This window comes from Pleuronectes platessa, chromosome 2, assembly GCF_947347685.1.
Source record: "Pleuronectes platessa chromosome 2, fPlePla1.1, whole genome shotgun sequence".
NCBI lineage: Eukaryota > Metazoa > Chordata > Actinopteri > Pleuronectiformes > Pleuronectidae > Pleuronectes > Pleuronectes platessa.
This window is the reverse complement of record NC_070627.1, coordinates 26,001,354-26,016,064: the sequence shown is the minus strand read 5'-3', so window position 1 is coordinate 26,016,064 and position 14,711 is coordinate 26,001,354. Positions and strand designations below refer to the sequence as shown.

Sequence of the window (14,711 nt, the reverse complement as noted above, 5' to 3'; positions counted from 1 at the left end):
TTTACACAACCAATTTATTGTCTTTCAAGAAAAAAAACACAACTCTGAAAACATAGAGAAATGTACACCTTTAAATTACACAAGCTCTTATAAACAAAATAGTCTCTTTTTATATGTACATCAGCAGGGGTAACGGCCAGAGACTCCTCAGGGTGTCTCCACCAAAATAAGATAAACATTTTCCTCTGATATCTATCTCTGTACACGTAATCCAGCATCTTCACTCTACACAGCCCTGACGTCTGGTATCTCCCTTTCCCCGCTTTTTTGATTTGTCAAACTTGTGTTGAGTTTTTGTTACATTGTCCCACCGGTCAACACGTTTATTGAGTGATGAGAACAAAGACACCGACATAATAGCAACATGCTATAAAGTGATCATGCTGTAGAGGAGGTTATAACATGTTTCATTATGTTTGTATTTACTTGACGTGGCCTCATATTGAGCTGCTGATAAGTGATTCTGGGAGGCTACTTAGCCTTTTTTTGTCTTACATGTTGTTTGAACTGCACCGGAATGCTAATTAAGCTACTGCTTGTCTCAGATTACTCAGCATTTCTCCGTTGCTGAGTTATTTTGGAATGTACATCCACTTAGCACAAAGCAAACCGTTAGCATCAGGTACCATGCTTGTTGGAACAAAGGCTATCTTGCTTCCTTTGAAGTTATCCAACCAAAATACAACCACTCTTAAGGTGGTGCTCTCACTTGAATCGTTCAAGTTTAAAACACAGTCTGCAGCATGACACAAATCAACATGTCTAACCAAAAGGCTAACATGTACAAAACAAACTTGTATAAGCTTCTACAACAGAAGGAATTGTGGTTTTCAGGTGTAATGTCCAAGTCAACCAGTTTAGTGTGATTACACCCATCCACAAATCCCACCTTAATTTCTAAGAACATATAGGCCTTTGCTAAGTGCTTCAATAAATCATAATTTTTTGTCATGTAGCAACACAGCCAATGGGGCCCTGTGGATATTGTTGGTGTCTCGTTCTCATCATTTGACCAGTGGTTCAAGTCTATGTAAAACTAAGTGTGTCCCTTTTACTTTTTTTGCTAAATCCACCAGCAGCTTCTGCTCCAGTGTGAAACAGGGACTCCAGGATTATTTGTTTTATCTGTTAGTTGTTTGTGGAACAAAGTAAAAGATGAAATGAGAAGACAACTGTTTAGCCTACTGACTGATATGTCACTGCAAAAAACATTTAGTTTCATATTCAGTCTTCAAGTCAGAAACCAACTCCAGTGAAGCTTCCGGAAATTCTAGAAAAAAATGTCAGAATGTCAATCCCCCGGAACGAGGCCCAATGCACCAGCAGCAAGAAAATTACGATTCTTGGAAAATCTTGAATGTCTTTTTTCAAGAGAAAAAAAACATCTTTCATTTGAATATTTCTTGCAGTAGTGCGGAAGGCTGCGTTTTAAAAGACATTTGAATACAAAGATAGGAGGTGTCTTAACACGACAATCAATAAACACTCAAAGAATCAAACACAGAGGTATAAAAAAACAGGTGGGGCTCAGGTCGACCCACCGTGCTATGAAGAGAGAACTGATAGACACACAAATACAGGCTAACGCAGCACAGCTCAACTGTACAGTGTGATGTCGGGAGGGCGAGGAAGAGGAGTTGGCCGATGTGCTGCATATTATTCGGGCCACAGCGGGTGCTAGGGTTAAAAATGATTTCATTGATATTGGATTGTAAACCAATAGGTGCAATAAGTGATCCCAGAACTAGACAATTTACTCCGGTGTTCTTCTGTGTTGAACCACCAATTTACCAGATACCTGCCATGTTTTTTTTGTTTTTTTAGAGACTGATTTAGAGACACACTTTATGCTCAGAGAGATACAACATAAAGTTACATTCTTCCCATCTCTAATGAAAGACAGTGTCAATTAGCATTGTGGGAATTGTAGGATCCAGTGTGTTTGGTGGTTTAACATCTGCCTCTTCATATTTGACCTTTTGTTATTTTAAACTAATCTGTCCCTTTGCAATTTGCAAATGTAATACTGAAGGCGGAAAATACCCCTCCCATGTCTTTCTTTAAAATCCAATCGATGTTATAACTTGCCCAAATCCAATAATGTTTGCACACTGACTCCAAAGCACAAAATGGTTCCAAGACATTTTGATCCGAGTGCAATTCATCTTCATTAGGTCTATTGTGTACCTTCAGCAGAGCAAAAGGTCTGACTTTGATTGCAATGCTGTCCTTATAAATATACAGTATTTTGTGTTTTGGAACCAGCGTGCAGGTCTAACTTTTTTCCATTGACGCTGCTTTTTAACCAGTATAGCACCTATGAGATGTTTGTATAATTCTCTATAACTCTCTTCAAACCCCGACAATGTGAGCCATGAGTAATCAGGGTTGGATGTAACAGTATACATTAATAGACGTATGTCTTCATATGATTTGTCTTCATTTAGCTGTAACCAACCGTTACCAGCAGGGGGCAGTACTGACACACTGAACACATCCAACTTGTAGGCCTACTGCTCCAGCCATAGACGTTGCTTGGCTGCTCCTTCAACAGACTCTGTGGAACTTCTATGGTTCATTCTACACTTTCCTCTGGTGAACCTTAACCCTGTGGGTATTTTGTTTTTAACCAAGTAAACATGGTTGAGTTAAAAAAAGCAGTGTAAGGGATTAAACCATAAAAATTACATTAATGACTTTAAAACTTCAAATTCTGTATTCTAATACAAAGCTGCGGATGAAATGATGCCTATGAAGGGAAATAACTAAGATAAGGGTTTACAAATTTACCTTTATATATATATATATATATATATGTTTGTGTGTGTGTGTGTGTGTGTGTGTGTGTGTGTGTGTGTGTGTGTAGGGCTGATTTTTGCTGGAGACTACTAATTGACAAGGGACTATGTGTGACATTTCCTTACAGAGGAGCACTTTTCTAACTCAATGACAACCAAGCCATCCCTCCCGGGTTTCCTTGGTTCATTCTCTATTCATCCTCTCCGGCTGTCAACAAAGAGCACTACTTCCTCCAAAGCGACCCTCGCAGACCCTCCCATCCCTCGCTTCCATCTTCCTTTTCTTTTCTTCTTCAGGTCTCCCACCTTCAGTCTGTCAGGAGCACCAGTTCTCCCTCACTCCTTTCGCCCCCGTCACTTTCCTCTCCTTCGCTGTACAGAGGCTGCTCCCTCTTTCGCTCCCTCTCCCTCTCCCTGGGCAGGGAAGTGGGCGTGACGTGGGCTTCCACTCGACGTGGGGCAGGCGGGACCTGTGGCAGGTAATGCTCCAGTAACGCGGGGTGAAAAGGCATGGTTGCCACGGACACCGGGCCAGCGCTGCCAGCGTACTGTCCATCGCTGTGGGAGTAGTGGATCTGCTGGGGCTCTGTTTGACTGAAAAGACAGAGAGACTGTAACATGCTGGTTGTCAAACATATATATACAGTATATCTTACTTATGATCGAGGTGGTGAGGTTTGGGTGACCCTCTTATTAAATGTAAATTAAATTAATGTGAATGATGATGTTTGGATTGTTGGTTGTTAAACAAAGTTGAGCTAAAAGTGTAATTCTTATTTTTGTGCGAGGAAAGATAGACTGCAATGACTTTTTGTTTCTTGAAAAAAAACACCAATTCGGGGCGGATATTTTCTATGTCCATCATCAAGTGGCGTGGAGTCACCGTATCTTAAGACTCTTCTGGTTCTGGAGGTGCATTCATGTTAGGTGAAGCACCTCTGCTTAGATGGATATAAATATCTGCTGGTTGAATCATAAGTAGAAAAATGAAAAAAAAATACCTCTTGTACTTTGTTTAAAAAGTCAAAGGAGGGAGCATTGGGACATAACAACGTAAAGGAACATTTTAACTGCGATTACCAAGATTCGTTGCATGCATAAACCGTCCGATCCCTGAATGAGAAGCTCTGTTCCATGCGCTGCTAATGGAGGGTGAAAGCTGCAGGACATGGTGCTGTTAAACAGCTTAAATGAATTGTCTCCAGGGTTCTCAGTCCATTCTGGATGAATTGAGTAACCATATTTTTTGATTTGTTTTGTAAAGAAAATCCAGCTGTAGCTGAAGGTCATGGATATTATATTTCAAATTATATTTAGAACCATCCGTCAAAATGACAACAGGATTCTCAGACATTAAACTGATGGTCATAATATCAATCTACATGAGTACAAGTATTTGGGAGGGTCCTTTGTTTCTATTTTTGTTAACAGTGAAGACATCAGAAGGTTAAGTTCAGCCAGTTAGCCTAGCTTGCTACCATTACCATAGACTGTGCGTAATGATGGACAACACCACCTTCTGCCACTATCAAGAAATGAAGCCAAAATGTGCCAGATACGGACACTTTCCTATTTCACCAATAACGTCATTTGAACAGTTTGAGTAAATCACAACGTTTCACCTATTTTTTATAGCATAACATTTGTAACTAAAACCAAACTTATCAGAAGCATAAACACTATGAACATGAACATATATTAATGTGATGAGAACTATCTAAAATGACAAAAAACATCTTTAAGAAAAATGTAAGGGAGCGAATCAATACGATTTGGCTTCACATTTGGGGAGACGTCATCTCGTCCATTTTTCCATAGTCAATGGTTAGTCCCACGTTATAGCAATAGGTAAGTCATGCTAATGGTAGCAACCTACTTTAATCATATCAACAAATATGATTAAAAGTATCTCTGTAGCTCCCGAAAAAGTTGGATTTCAATTAAGTGACAAAAGCAATTCCCTCTCAAAAGAGTCTCACAGAGAAAAGATGTGGTGAGTACATCTTTGAATCAAAGAAAAACGACAGCGACGCACAAAACCTCTAAAAAACAACCACTGTTAACAGTTCCAAACCTCCAACTGCTCCAGCTTAACTGAGTTGAAGGATTTACTGGCAACAATGGCGAGGGATGCTATTCATCTCCGAGGACAGAGCGAAAACAGCCGAGGTGCACTATCAGTACTCTGCTTTTGTTTGTGTTTCAAGAATAAAGAAGAGCTTTGAGAGGTGTAGAGCAAACTCCTGTTAATTGAGTGAATTGTCAGTGTTTTCTTCCAGGGACAAATTCAGCCACATTATCTCAAAGTTGTGTGCACACAGCGAACTGGCCTATGTGTGTGTGTGTGTGTGTGTGTGTGTGTGTGTGTGTGTGCACTGGTTTCTACCTGTGCGTGTAGGTCGCTCTCTGTTCCTGCCGACGGCTCTTCATCATGGCCTTGTACTCGCCCACCCTCAGCCTCCGCCCCTCCACAATGCAGGTCCGTTTGGGCCGGGGTTTGTACTTGTAGTCTGGGTAGCGCTCCAGGTGCTGCCGGCTCAGTCTCGCCTGCTCTTCATAGTAAGGCTGCTTCTCTTGGTTGGACATGGACTTCCACCTGGAACCTACAGACAAAGATTCACCAGCTCGGCTCATTAGTTACACGTTTAGGCTTTTCTAATGGTATTTCTTGTCCAATTTGGGCAAAATGGATTTCATAATTTTTCCTTTTGTCAAACTTTCTTTTAAGTTAGAATTCAGTCAACATTTGAGTCATATTTAGGTCAAACCTTAAAAGTTACCTTTAAAATGCAGTTGTCTTTTGTTTCTCATCAATCAATACAAAATCAAGGACAACACTCTTTTACAAACTTCAAAATCACAATTTAAAATTACTGGACTCAATGTCAACGAGTCCCTTTTAAAGTGAGACTAGTCTGTGTGACTTCTGCTGAATACGCAGTCGCTGTGGCCACAAGTGTTAATTACAAAATAATGAAACATCCCTAAATGTTCCAAAACTGTCTTGATGGGTCATTCAAATTAAGTGACTGTGACCTGAACACGAGCGGTAAACAACAAATATGTCTCACGGGGCCTTTTCTCAGGGCAGAGTAGAAAAAGAAGAAAGAAAACATTCAAATTACAGCAGGAAGAGTCACTTCAAGCTCCTCACTTTTTTTTTCATCTGAGGTCATGACATTATATTGACTTGCATGATTTCCTGGAGACTTACTCTAACCTTAACTATAGATACCTAAATGTCCTCACCTTAGAATTTAATGTTTTACATTATAGGAATTTGCGTCTTATCTCCATAAGAGAGACATGTCCCCATAATGTGACTGTGTAAACAGATGGAGGTCCCCACAACATGAATACCTGGACCACACACACACACTAACTCTGACCCTATTCACACAGACACGCAGGTGAAAACGATACTAGTCACGCTGACTTACTCAGTGACAAATTGTTTGTCATACCAGACCAAGTACTTGGCAGGAGTCTGTTTGATTAGGATTTGTGTGTGTGTGTGTGTGTGTGTGTTGGAGCAGCAGGTGGATATTTGTGCCCTCACATGTGCCAGACAGTGTCTCAGAATAGAGACACCGAGTGAAACCCACCCCTACCCAGTGCTGGGCTCACCCAGGATCTTGCTGATGGAAGAGTTGTGCATGTCCGGGAAGGCCTGCAGGATCCTCCTGCGCTCGTCCTTGGCCCACACCATGAAGGCATTCATGGGTCTCTTAATGTGGACGGAGGAGGGAGGGGGCCGGGCCTCAGCGTAGCTGCCTGGGACAGAAACGGACAGAGCACCTACAGGGGACAGGGCTACAGTTAGAGGACCACACTAAACTGGAGCTGGAATATGATATTAATTCCTCCTTATACTTAATGTCTCTGTTGCAAGGTGGGAACAGTACTTGTTATTGACCCTTTGGTTATTGCTTATTAAACGTCACTCTTCAAAGGTAAAGTTTCTTATCACCCACAAATATCCCAATGGCAAGAATAAATCCCAGGCTATGTAATCTCATTGGTTCTTAGAAGATGTACACTGTAGCTTTTGGACATTTAATGTGTGTGTGTATACATATATATATATATATATATATACAAACATATATATATATATACAGGGGGGCTAACCATGCTAGATAAGTATATATTTGTTATCGTGAAGGAGCTATTTAATTTAATGTTTTCAAAGTGGTGTAGTGTTCCTTTAATAGAGCACAAGCCACCGCTTGTTCTCTGGCTTAATCTATGCTTGTGACACTTGGGAGTTTATTCAACTTTACAATGGACTTAAAGTGGATTGTTGAAAAACAACATTGTATGGACACGTGTATGTCAACACTACCAGCTAGCACACATTTTGGCATGAACAATGATTCACTTTCCTCACCTATTTTTCATAACCTCCATACGTTTGTATTTATATCTTTACAATATGTTTATTTATATATAAGAATGATGGAAGTTAATTTCAGATACCTTATATTTCAATGTGATATTCTAAGGATGGAATAATAGTAAAATATATAATGGTAACCATTGCAGTGCCTTTGATATTACACAACTAGTTATACTACCTATAAATTATTAGCATCAATGTGTTACTTCCTAACACTGAAGAGTATTTAATAGGCTCCTCCAGGGACACCTACCCTCAGAGTCACTGCTGAGGTGGTCCTCTGTGCTGGGCCGGCCATGTCTGACGTCACCCCGCGCGGAGTGAGAAATTCTCTCGCTGTGAGGAGACTCTTTATAATCCTGTGGTCAGAAAAAAGACAAAGACAGGTGAAGTCAGATACAGGCACACAAATATTCACACTCGAGCACAAAGGGAATATTTGAATTTGGACTGCAGTAAAAGATGACCTAATGTCCGAGGGTTGTGTTCATGCACACATGTGTTACACAGGTTGCTATTTAAGGTCACGTCCGCTGTATCAGCTGCTGTTTAAATGCAGAGCTGTAAATGCAAAGAAAGGGATTTATAACCCCATGGACGAGGAAGAATGATGTTTATTGTTTGAGAGAGGAAAGGTCAAGGAGACAAGGCAGAAATGGGAATGGGACCATTTCGGAATTTGCAAAGCTATCGTACCATTGCCATATTATCTATCATTCATTCTCCTGTTGTAAACATTATTTATCCCGCATGCGCTGGATTGGAATACCAAAATAGGTCAGTCAACAGTCCTGGTGTTAAAGCAGCAGCACGGGCCCGATGGAGCAGGATAATGGAGCAGGAGGAGGAGAGCCACAGAGTACAGTATTATGGAGGACAAAGAGAAGAGGGCAGGTGGCTCAGTCAATGCCACACTGAGGCCTTTGTGGTATTGTGAGGCTGCAGCAGCTGTTGCTCCAGGATGATGCAGGGACCGAAGCTTTAACCACCTCAGAGCACGAAAACCAAGACCAGAATAGAAGACAACTTTTACAACAACCAAAACCCCCAAAAGACCACAACTAGAATTTTTACAATCGGGTTCCAGATGAAATAGATCATTTCAATAAGTTTTAATAGCTTGCACATAAATAACAAATAATGGAATCAGAAGAGACATAACTTCTTTGTCTGTTTTGTGCAGTGTTTACATATCTGCACTTTCCAGAGGGCAACACCTAAAATACTCTTCTGTGTGTGGTTATACTAAAGCTGGGTTAAGCTTCTGTCAGTTAAATCCTCAAGAGGGGCAAGACTCCCTGAAACACCAAACTAAACCGGACTTTGACCTCTGATTAAACCTCCACATGTTAGAAAGTATGGACATACTGCAGCATTCAGCAGCTAAAGCCGTGGAGGTGGTGGAGGCCAAAAACAGAGCTAATACAGTGTGAATATTCATCAAGTTGAGATCACATGAATGATAATCTTGCGTCCCACAAAAAAACTCTAGTGATTAAGATTGTCTAGGGCCAAATTGATTTTCTATATTTATTATAGAAGCCAAACCTTAGGGAAAGGTAATGGCGCACAGACACACACACACACACACACACACACACTAATTCAGCTGCTCACTTCCTTCTCCCTCACAGACTTAGCTGGTGTCTCTGACTCGCTACAGTTTAAAGTGGATTTGTTTTAAATGACGGAGCACTGTGAACACTGATCGTCACATAACGATCAATACTTTTCTTAAATTAGTCAAATCTTTCTTCAGAGCAGCGCGGGCATTCATCAACCCATCTCGCTCGCTCTCTTCTCCTCCCCCTGACATGCACATACACACACACACTGATACACACACAAAAACAGTGTGATCTGACACAAAAACAGTGTGATCGGTCAGACGTATAAATCCAGACAGGGTAAAAACTTGTAACCAATCATGTATCCAAAATACCCCAAATGGTCACTGTAAGTGGACTTAGTGGAGCTTTGCATCCAACATTCAAACATTCAACAACGTTATCCCATATCGTGCAGACATAGCGTGTGTTTGTGTGTTAACTGGGGGCGATCAACTCACCATCTTTTCCCCGCCGTCTCTCTCTCTTTCTCGCCCGCCGCTGCTGTTGCTCTTCAGGAGCAGCTGGGCATCGTGGATGGCCTGGGTGACCACGTCGCCGTCTCCAAGGAAACCTGCAGACAAAAAGCACCGGGAGACAACGAGGTAAACAAATGTTGAGAGCATTGAAAAGAAGAGAAAAACGGCATTAGACACAGGAAGAGAAAGTGTCAGAGGCAGCTGTACTGAAATTATGCTGATGACAAAGTGCTTTTCTTAAAATATACAAAAATATTGTTTTGTATTCTCCTACAATAGCTTTGCAAGATCCACAGGTCTTACAAAAAACAGTTCTTACTCATCTCAAACCGCCCGTTATGCAGACGTTATTCATATTTGCTAAGGCCTCCTTAAAAGAGAACTTTCTTCTGACCACGTGTGACAGTCCTGATAGGTAATAGTGAAACACAGAAAATGGTACATGACAGAACATCATTGAACTAGACCAGCGCATAAAGAAGTCTGTGACGATCTGCCGTCAGTCTGTTGTGAAAGTAGAGAAGAACTAGCATTTAGAGCGGTCAGTCACCTGAGCTCTTGTCTCACAGTTACTACTTTCACATACATAAAGTAGCTACCGCTCAGCTTTTCCCTGCGTATGTAAAGGTACAAAAAGCTTCATTTCCAGTGGTATAACCCACAGATCCTGCTTTGAAGTTAACCACATGTTTGTTGCCAGGCGATCATTACTGTGGTGTGCCTGCACAGATGACACATCATCTGTCAATCAAACACTGGGGGTGGTACTGTTCCGAAAGCTCCCATTGCTCACTTGTCTATTAACTCTCTGGCTACTAGAGCCCGCGCTGACTTCACTTTTGTTCCTTTTGTTTATGGCATAACATATGCTTTAGAAATGTGAAAATGCATTGCTTTTGTTGCCCTGCATGACATGTTTTAAAGGAAAGAGGCAGGAGACACCACCAAGTATGGAGGCTTTGGGTTGAATCGGAGAAGGTTTTTACTCCTTTCATTTAAAGCTGCTATGTGCGGATTCAAACAAAGATGCTATTACGATAACAGCAACTCTCCTATTGATACACCTGGCGTCCACATTAACACTTTTAGTTTGAAAACTCTGGTGCTGCTTTAAAGTCCGGACGGGCATAAACGGAGATACTCTGAACAAATGATGTAGACACTCACAACCGCTTGCTGATTGGGTCTTTTTGGTCACGACGTAGCCTTTGCTGATCGTCAGCCTCCTATCACATGACCCTCTTTAGGAAGAAAACAACCGGCATTAGCCTCGGCTACCAGCGTATAATGATAATATAATAATTTACAAGTGTTGTTAACCCTGTTGTCTTTGCTAGCGGCATTTGTGGAGTTAAATAATTTATTTTACACTGATACAACTGTCTACATGTGTAGGTGACAAGATATTAGAGACAGTATCTTTAAGAACATGATGTGTGAGCATGAGGGTGGCCTCTCAAACCCTGTAATCACAACGTTGTTTTGCACAACCTCAAAGAAGATTTTTTGTCTCCTTCGTCACTACGCACTCCCATTTCAATGGAACTCACTGAGGGCAGATCGGGGTGGACTGTGGGACACTTCTCTCTGGAGATCCCTCAGTCTGTAAACCCCTTGCAGTGCCAGGGATCCCAGCTCCAGGCTATGTGGACTGGGCGTCTTCCCTTGCTCCATCCCCTTTGGCTTGGAGGTCAGGTTCAATGGTTGACTCGCCTCCTAAACACACAGGGAGAGCAGATGAATAAGGGTGGGGCCACTCACACACATCGAGGCGTGACTGTAAAAGGCGAGGGTGTGCACGTATTCGGTTATACACAGCAGATTTGACGTGTCGCAGCGCATCCGTCACACCTTTGTAGCGTTTCTGGTCTTTTGTCTCCATGCTCACCTCATCCTGTCCTCCCCTTTGTGTTGGTCTATCTCTGCTTGAGAACAAGTCATGCAAATACACTTCATCCTGAATACACACCTACACGCACACACACACACATGGATGAACCCATTCACAGACACTTAAACTACAAACATTAAACCTCTGAGAGAGGGTGTGGTGTATTCTAAAGGCTTTTCAGCCTCCACATACCAAGACACTACATTATCTTTATAATCTGGAGAGCTTTTCTTTAACTACACCAACTGCACACAAAGCGCAACACATACACTGTTCATACACACATAAACAGTAAGAGAACACATAATCCGCTGTTCCTGTTCCACTGGTGAATGCAAACTTGGGAATATAGTTTGATTCAGTGAGATGAACATTTAAATAACTGTTTAACATTTAATCTGTGGTGACGTTGTACCTGTCGGAAGGAACTGCTCCTCTTCACTTGGGTGGGGTGAGGGTTCGGTAGCAGCTGCATAGGATAGTCCATGGCTGCGGAGGATGAGTATGAAAAGACACTGTCACTGCTTGAAGCTGAAACTTAGATTTAAATGTACTGAATATAACAAATTGCAATATATAACTGGGGGACCAGGAACAGTTGTGCTCCATCAGGTTTCAGCTCTGACTGGTTATAATGAAAACAATAGGAGTGTAAAGATGTTATTAATGATAGCAACAACAAGTCTGATATATATCACTAAGACCAGTCTAGTGCCGTTCCTTTCTCCCTACCTGTTGTTCCAGTCTCTGGAGCAGAGTCTTAGGATCTATGGTGTCAAAAGCGTCACTAGGATCCAGCAGGATTATCATAACGTCTTTTCAAAATTCAGCTCAATGCTTTATTTCTGGCAGTTTTCAGGTTTTTCTTTTTCCAATAGCAATAGCCGGGATTATTAAGGGGAAAGCTATCATCAAACTTAATCAGAATGGCATAATCTTGAATCTTAGACACATTTCGATTGGCCTGGGGTAAATCGCCTAATTGCCCAAACCAAACTCACGGCCCTACAGGCCGTAACTCGCCCGTTCAGTGGAATTAAGCAATTTGTGTTCCCTTCACAAACACGACATGGAGGGAATTAGCGAGTCATACTGAACTACTAAGAGCTCCGGCCTGAATGTGTGTGGAAGCATTTTAGATTTGATACCTCACAGACGGAGAAGTCCTGGCTAAAGGTGAGGTAACACAACTACATCAAAGAGGCTCACATTAAGGCTTGTCACCCAGATGTGGTGCGCTGCAAATCAGACTCCAGCACTGGATCAGTTGTGTAACGGGATAACATTTATATTCATATAAATTCAAAGGTTCAGGCACGGGTACAGTCCAATAAGAGAGAGCAGTAAGTGAGAATTTAAATTTAACATCTAATTCATCTTTTGTGAGTCAGCTGTAAGGATTTTTTTGTTGTGAACGCCTGTGACATCACCCCTGACCTCTTCATGTCCACTCAAATTACTACAGATACCCAACTAGCAAGTATTAGCGTTTGATAGCTGCAAGCATGTCGTCGCATAGGAAACTCACTAACAGCTGCAGGAGCTCAGGTGTTGCCACAATTTACAGATACTTTTCCAAGAACAGACCTATTCTTTCTCATCCTGATATATCTGTATTCATTTCATTTTGTTCATTTCTGTTTCTGTGTGGTGTCAAAAGGGGGCTGGCAGGATAAACTCCAGAGAAAGTCCAGAGCCTACAGTCTAAAGATTCTCCTCAATTCAGTGCATGTCTTGAAAGCAGCTAATTACAGGTAACAGGTTGCATCCAATGTGGATCTTTGCAGGTGTGGATTTATATAAATGGACCTGTGCAAGACTCTATTACACGCTGCATGGTTTAAGATAGATTCAAACAAATTACTTATTCTCACTCTTTGTATGTCAAAGCATATAAAAAAATTCTGAATTAGAATATGTTTTATCTTCACAAAGATTATTCTTAAAATGAGACTCTGCAAAGTATAATGCAAATGAACAGGCAAATAAAAAGATACTACTATTTGAAATTAAAGTGTGAGTGTAGCAGAGAAAAGAGGATTTCTAGCTACAGCTGGCCTCTTCCACACAACCCCACAGTCCTCCAGCATTCATCCGCCAAAACATCCGGAGGCAAACACATTTCTTCAAATAAAGAAAGCAAATGAATGGCTATCCATAAATTCCACCTACAATGTTTTAAAGACCGACTTTGGATCAGTTTGGTTTGAAAAGATAGAGAGGACAAGGTCACCAACAAGCACAGCTTTTAAGAATCGTGAAAGCAAAACTGCACAAAGCTGCGTCTCTCTAAGCGGTGGCCTCTATAGCCTGCTAACTGTACAAGCATGAGTGTATGAAAGGTTCTATTTGCCATATTGTCCAACTGAAGTCTACATCTGTATCTCACCTATGCCTTTTCATTTCTCTATAATACAGGCCTTGAGTTGAAGTGCACAAATATGCTGAAATTTCTCTTGAAAAGCACTCGAGCGCGAGGAGTTACCAGCATGGATGGACGGTGACAGCAACTTCTCAGCACTAACTTTCTGGCCTTCAGAGAACACAGTCATTGTCACCCTTCATAACAGGCCATGTAAGATTACAATATGAAAGAACTGATAAACCCCAGTGTTGTCAGTGTATGGAAGCCTTGGACCAAATAGAATAAAGCAAATTACTGATCAAAATAAAATGAATTTGAGTTGTAAAATCCTGTCTGACATTATTATCAACCATGGTGTAGCGATTTGTGCCAGAAAGCAATCAAACAGGCCCTCAATCGTATATTAGAGGAATCATTTCAGTAGATTCATATAAGAATCCACTTCTTATCCTCTCAGGCTACATCCGGAAAACACATATATCATGGGAACACCTCTTGGGCATGTGAGTCTCTCCGGATTGTCCCAGATTGCTCGAAGAAAAGCTCATCTTCTCCACGGTATGAAGCTGTGATAAAAAGGGCCAAACCAATGAACCTGTGAGTGTCATCGTTTCCAAACGTCTACATGTCGGCAGATTTTCTAACTAAAACGAGACCAGCAGCGTTTCCAAACATCTCCAATGGCTCCAAAACTCCAGAGTAGTGCGGACGAGCAGAGTAGTTATTCTACAAGTGCTGAATACAGTTATCATGTAGTTCACCTTTAAATCAAATTAAGGCATTTTGACCACATTTATTATTTTCCAGACAAAGGTGAAGGATCTTTCCTCAAATCCATCATGCTTGAGACAGAGCTGTCCAATTTCTATTCTCTTTTTCCACATTGCTCTTGTTGATTTGAGATTTGATGGGCACTTTTTGAATTACATTATCTTGTTGTGTCCTCTTCCAGCTCCCAGTTTAATTGAGCCATCAACTGTTATTACAAGCAATATCTGGATCAAAACGGGACAGGGGACCATGACACCTCTCTGCTAGCTTGATGACTGACCTGGCTTGCAGGGGATTGGTTGCAATGGCAGGGTCATCTGGGAGTCAGAGGTGACCTGGAGGGACTGGCTGCTGGTGTGGAAAGCCGGGATCATCACGTAGGGCATGTTCACCTGCTGGGA

General features: G+C 41.5%; 1 protein-coding gene across 7 annotated transcripts in view; it reads right to left on the bottom strand.

Moving 5' to 3' along the window:
• Positions 1-14,711, bottom strand: part of LOC128458783 (transcription factor SOX-13) — a 42,653-nt gene continuing 27,942 nt past the window's right edge. For 5 of the 7 annotated variants that reach the window (XM_053443757.1, XM_053443798.1, XM_053443774.1 and 2 more), the window contains 8 exons: positions 14,591-14,705; positions 11,590-11,663; positions 10,834-10,999; positions 9,266-9,378; positions 7,451-7,556; positions 6,426-6,596; positions 5,185-5,401; positions 1-3,392 (listed from right to left, as the gene is read on the bottom strand). In XM_053443757.1, coding sequence (XP_053299732.1) covers positions 3,107-3,392; positions 5,185-5,401; positions 6,426-6,596; positions 7,451-7,556; positions 9,266-9,378; positions 10,834-10,999; positions 11,590-11,663; positions 14,591-14,705 — 1,248 coding nt within the window. In that variant the 3' untranslated portion in view covers positions 1-3,106. The remainder of the gene's footprint in view (positions 3,393-5,184; positions 5,402-6,425; positions 6,597-7,450; positions 7,557-9,265; positions 9,379-10,833; positions 11,000-11,589; positions 11,664-14,590; positions 14,706-14,711) is intronic. The other 2 variants (XM_053443791.1, XM_053443806.1) reach the window with 1 other exon arrangement.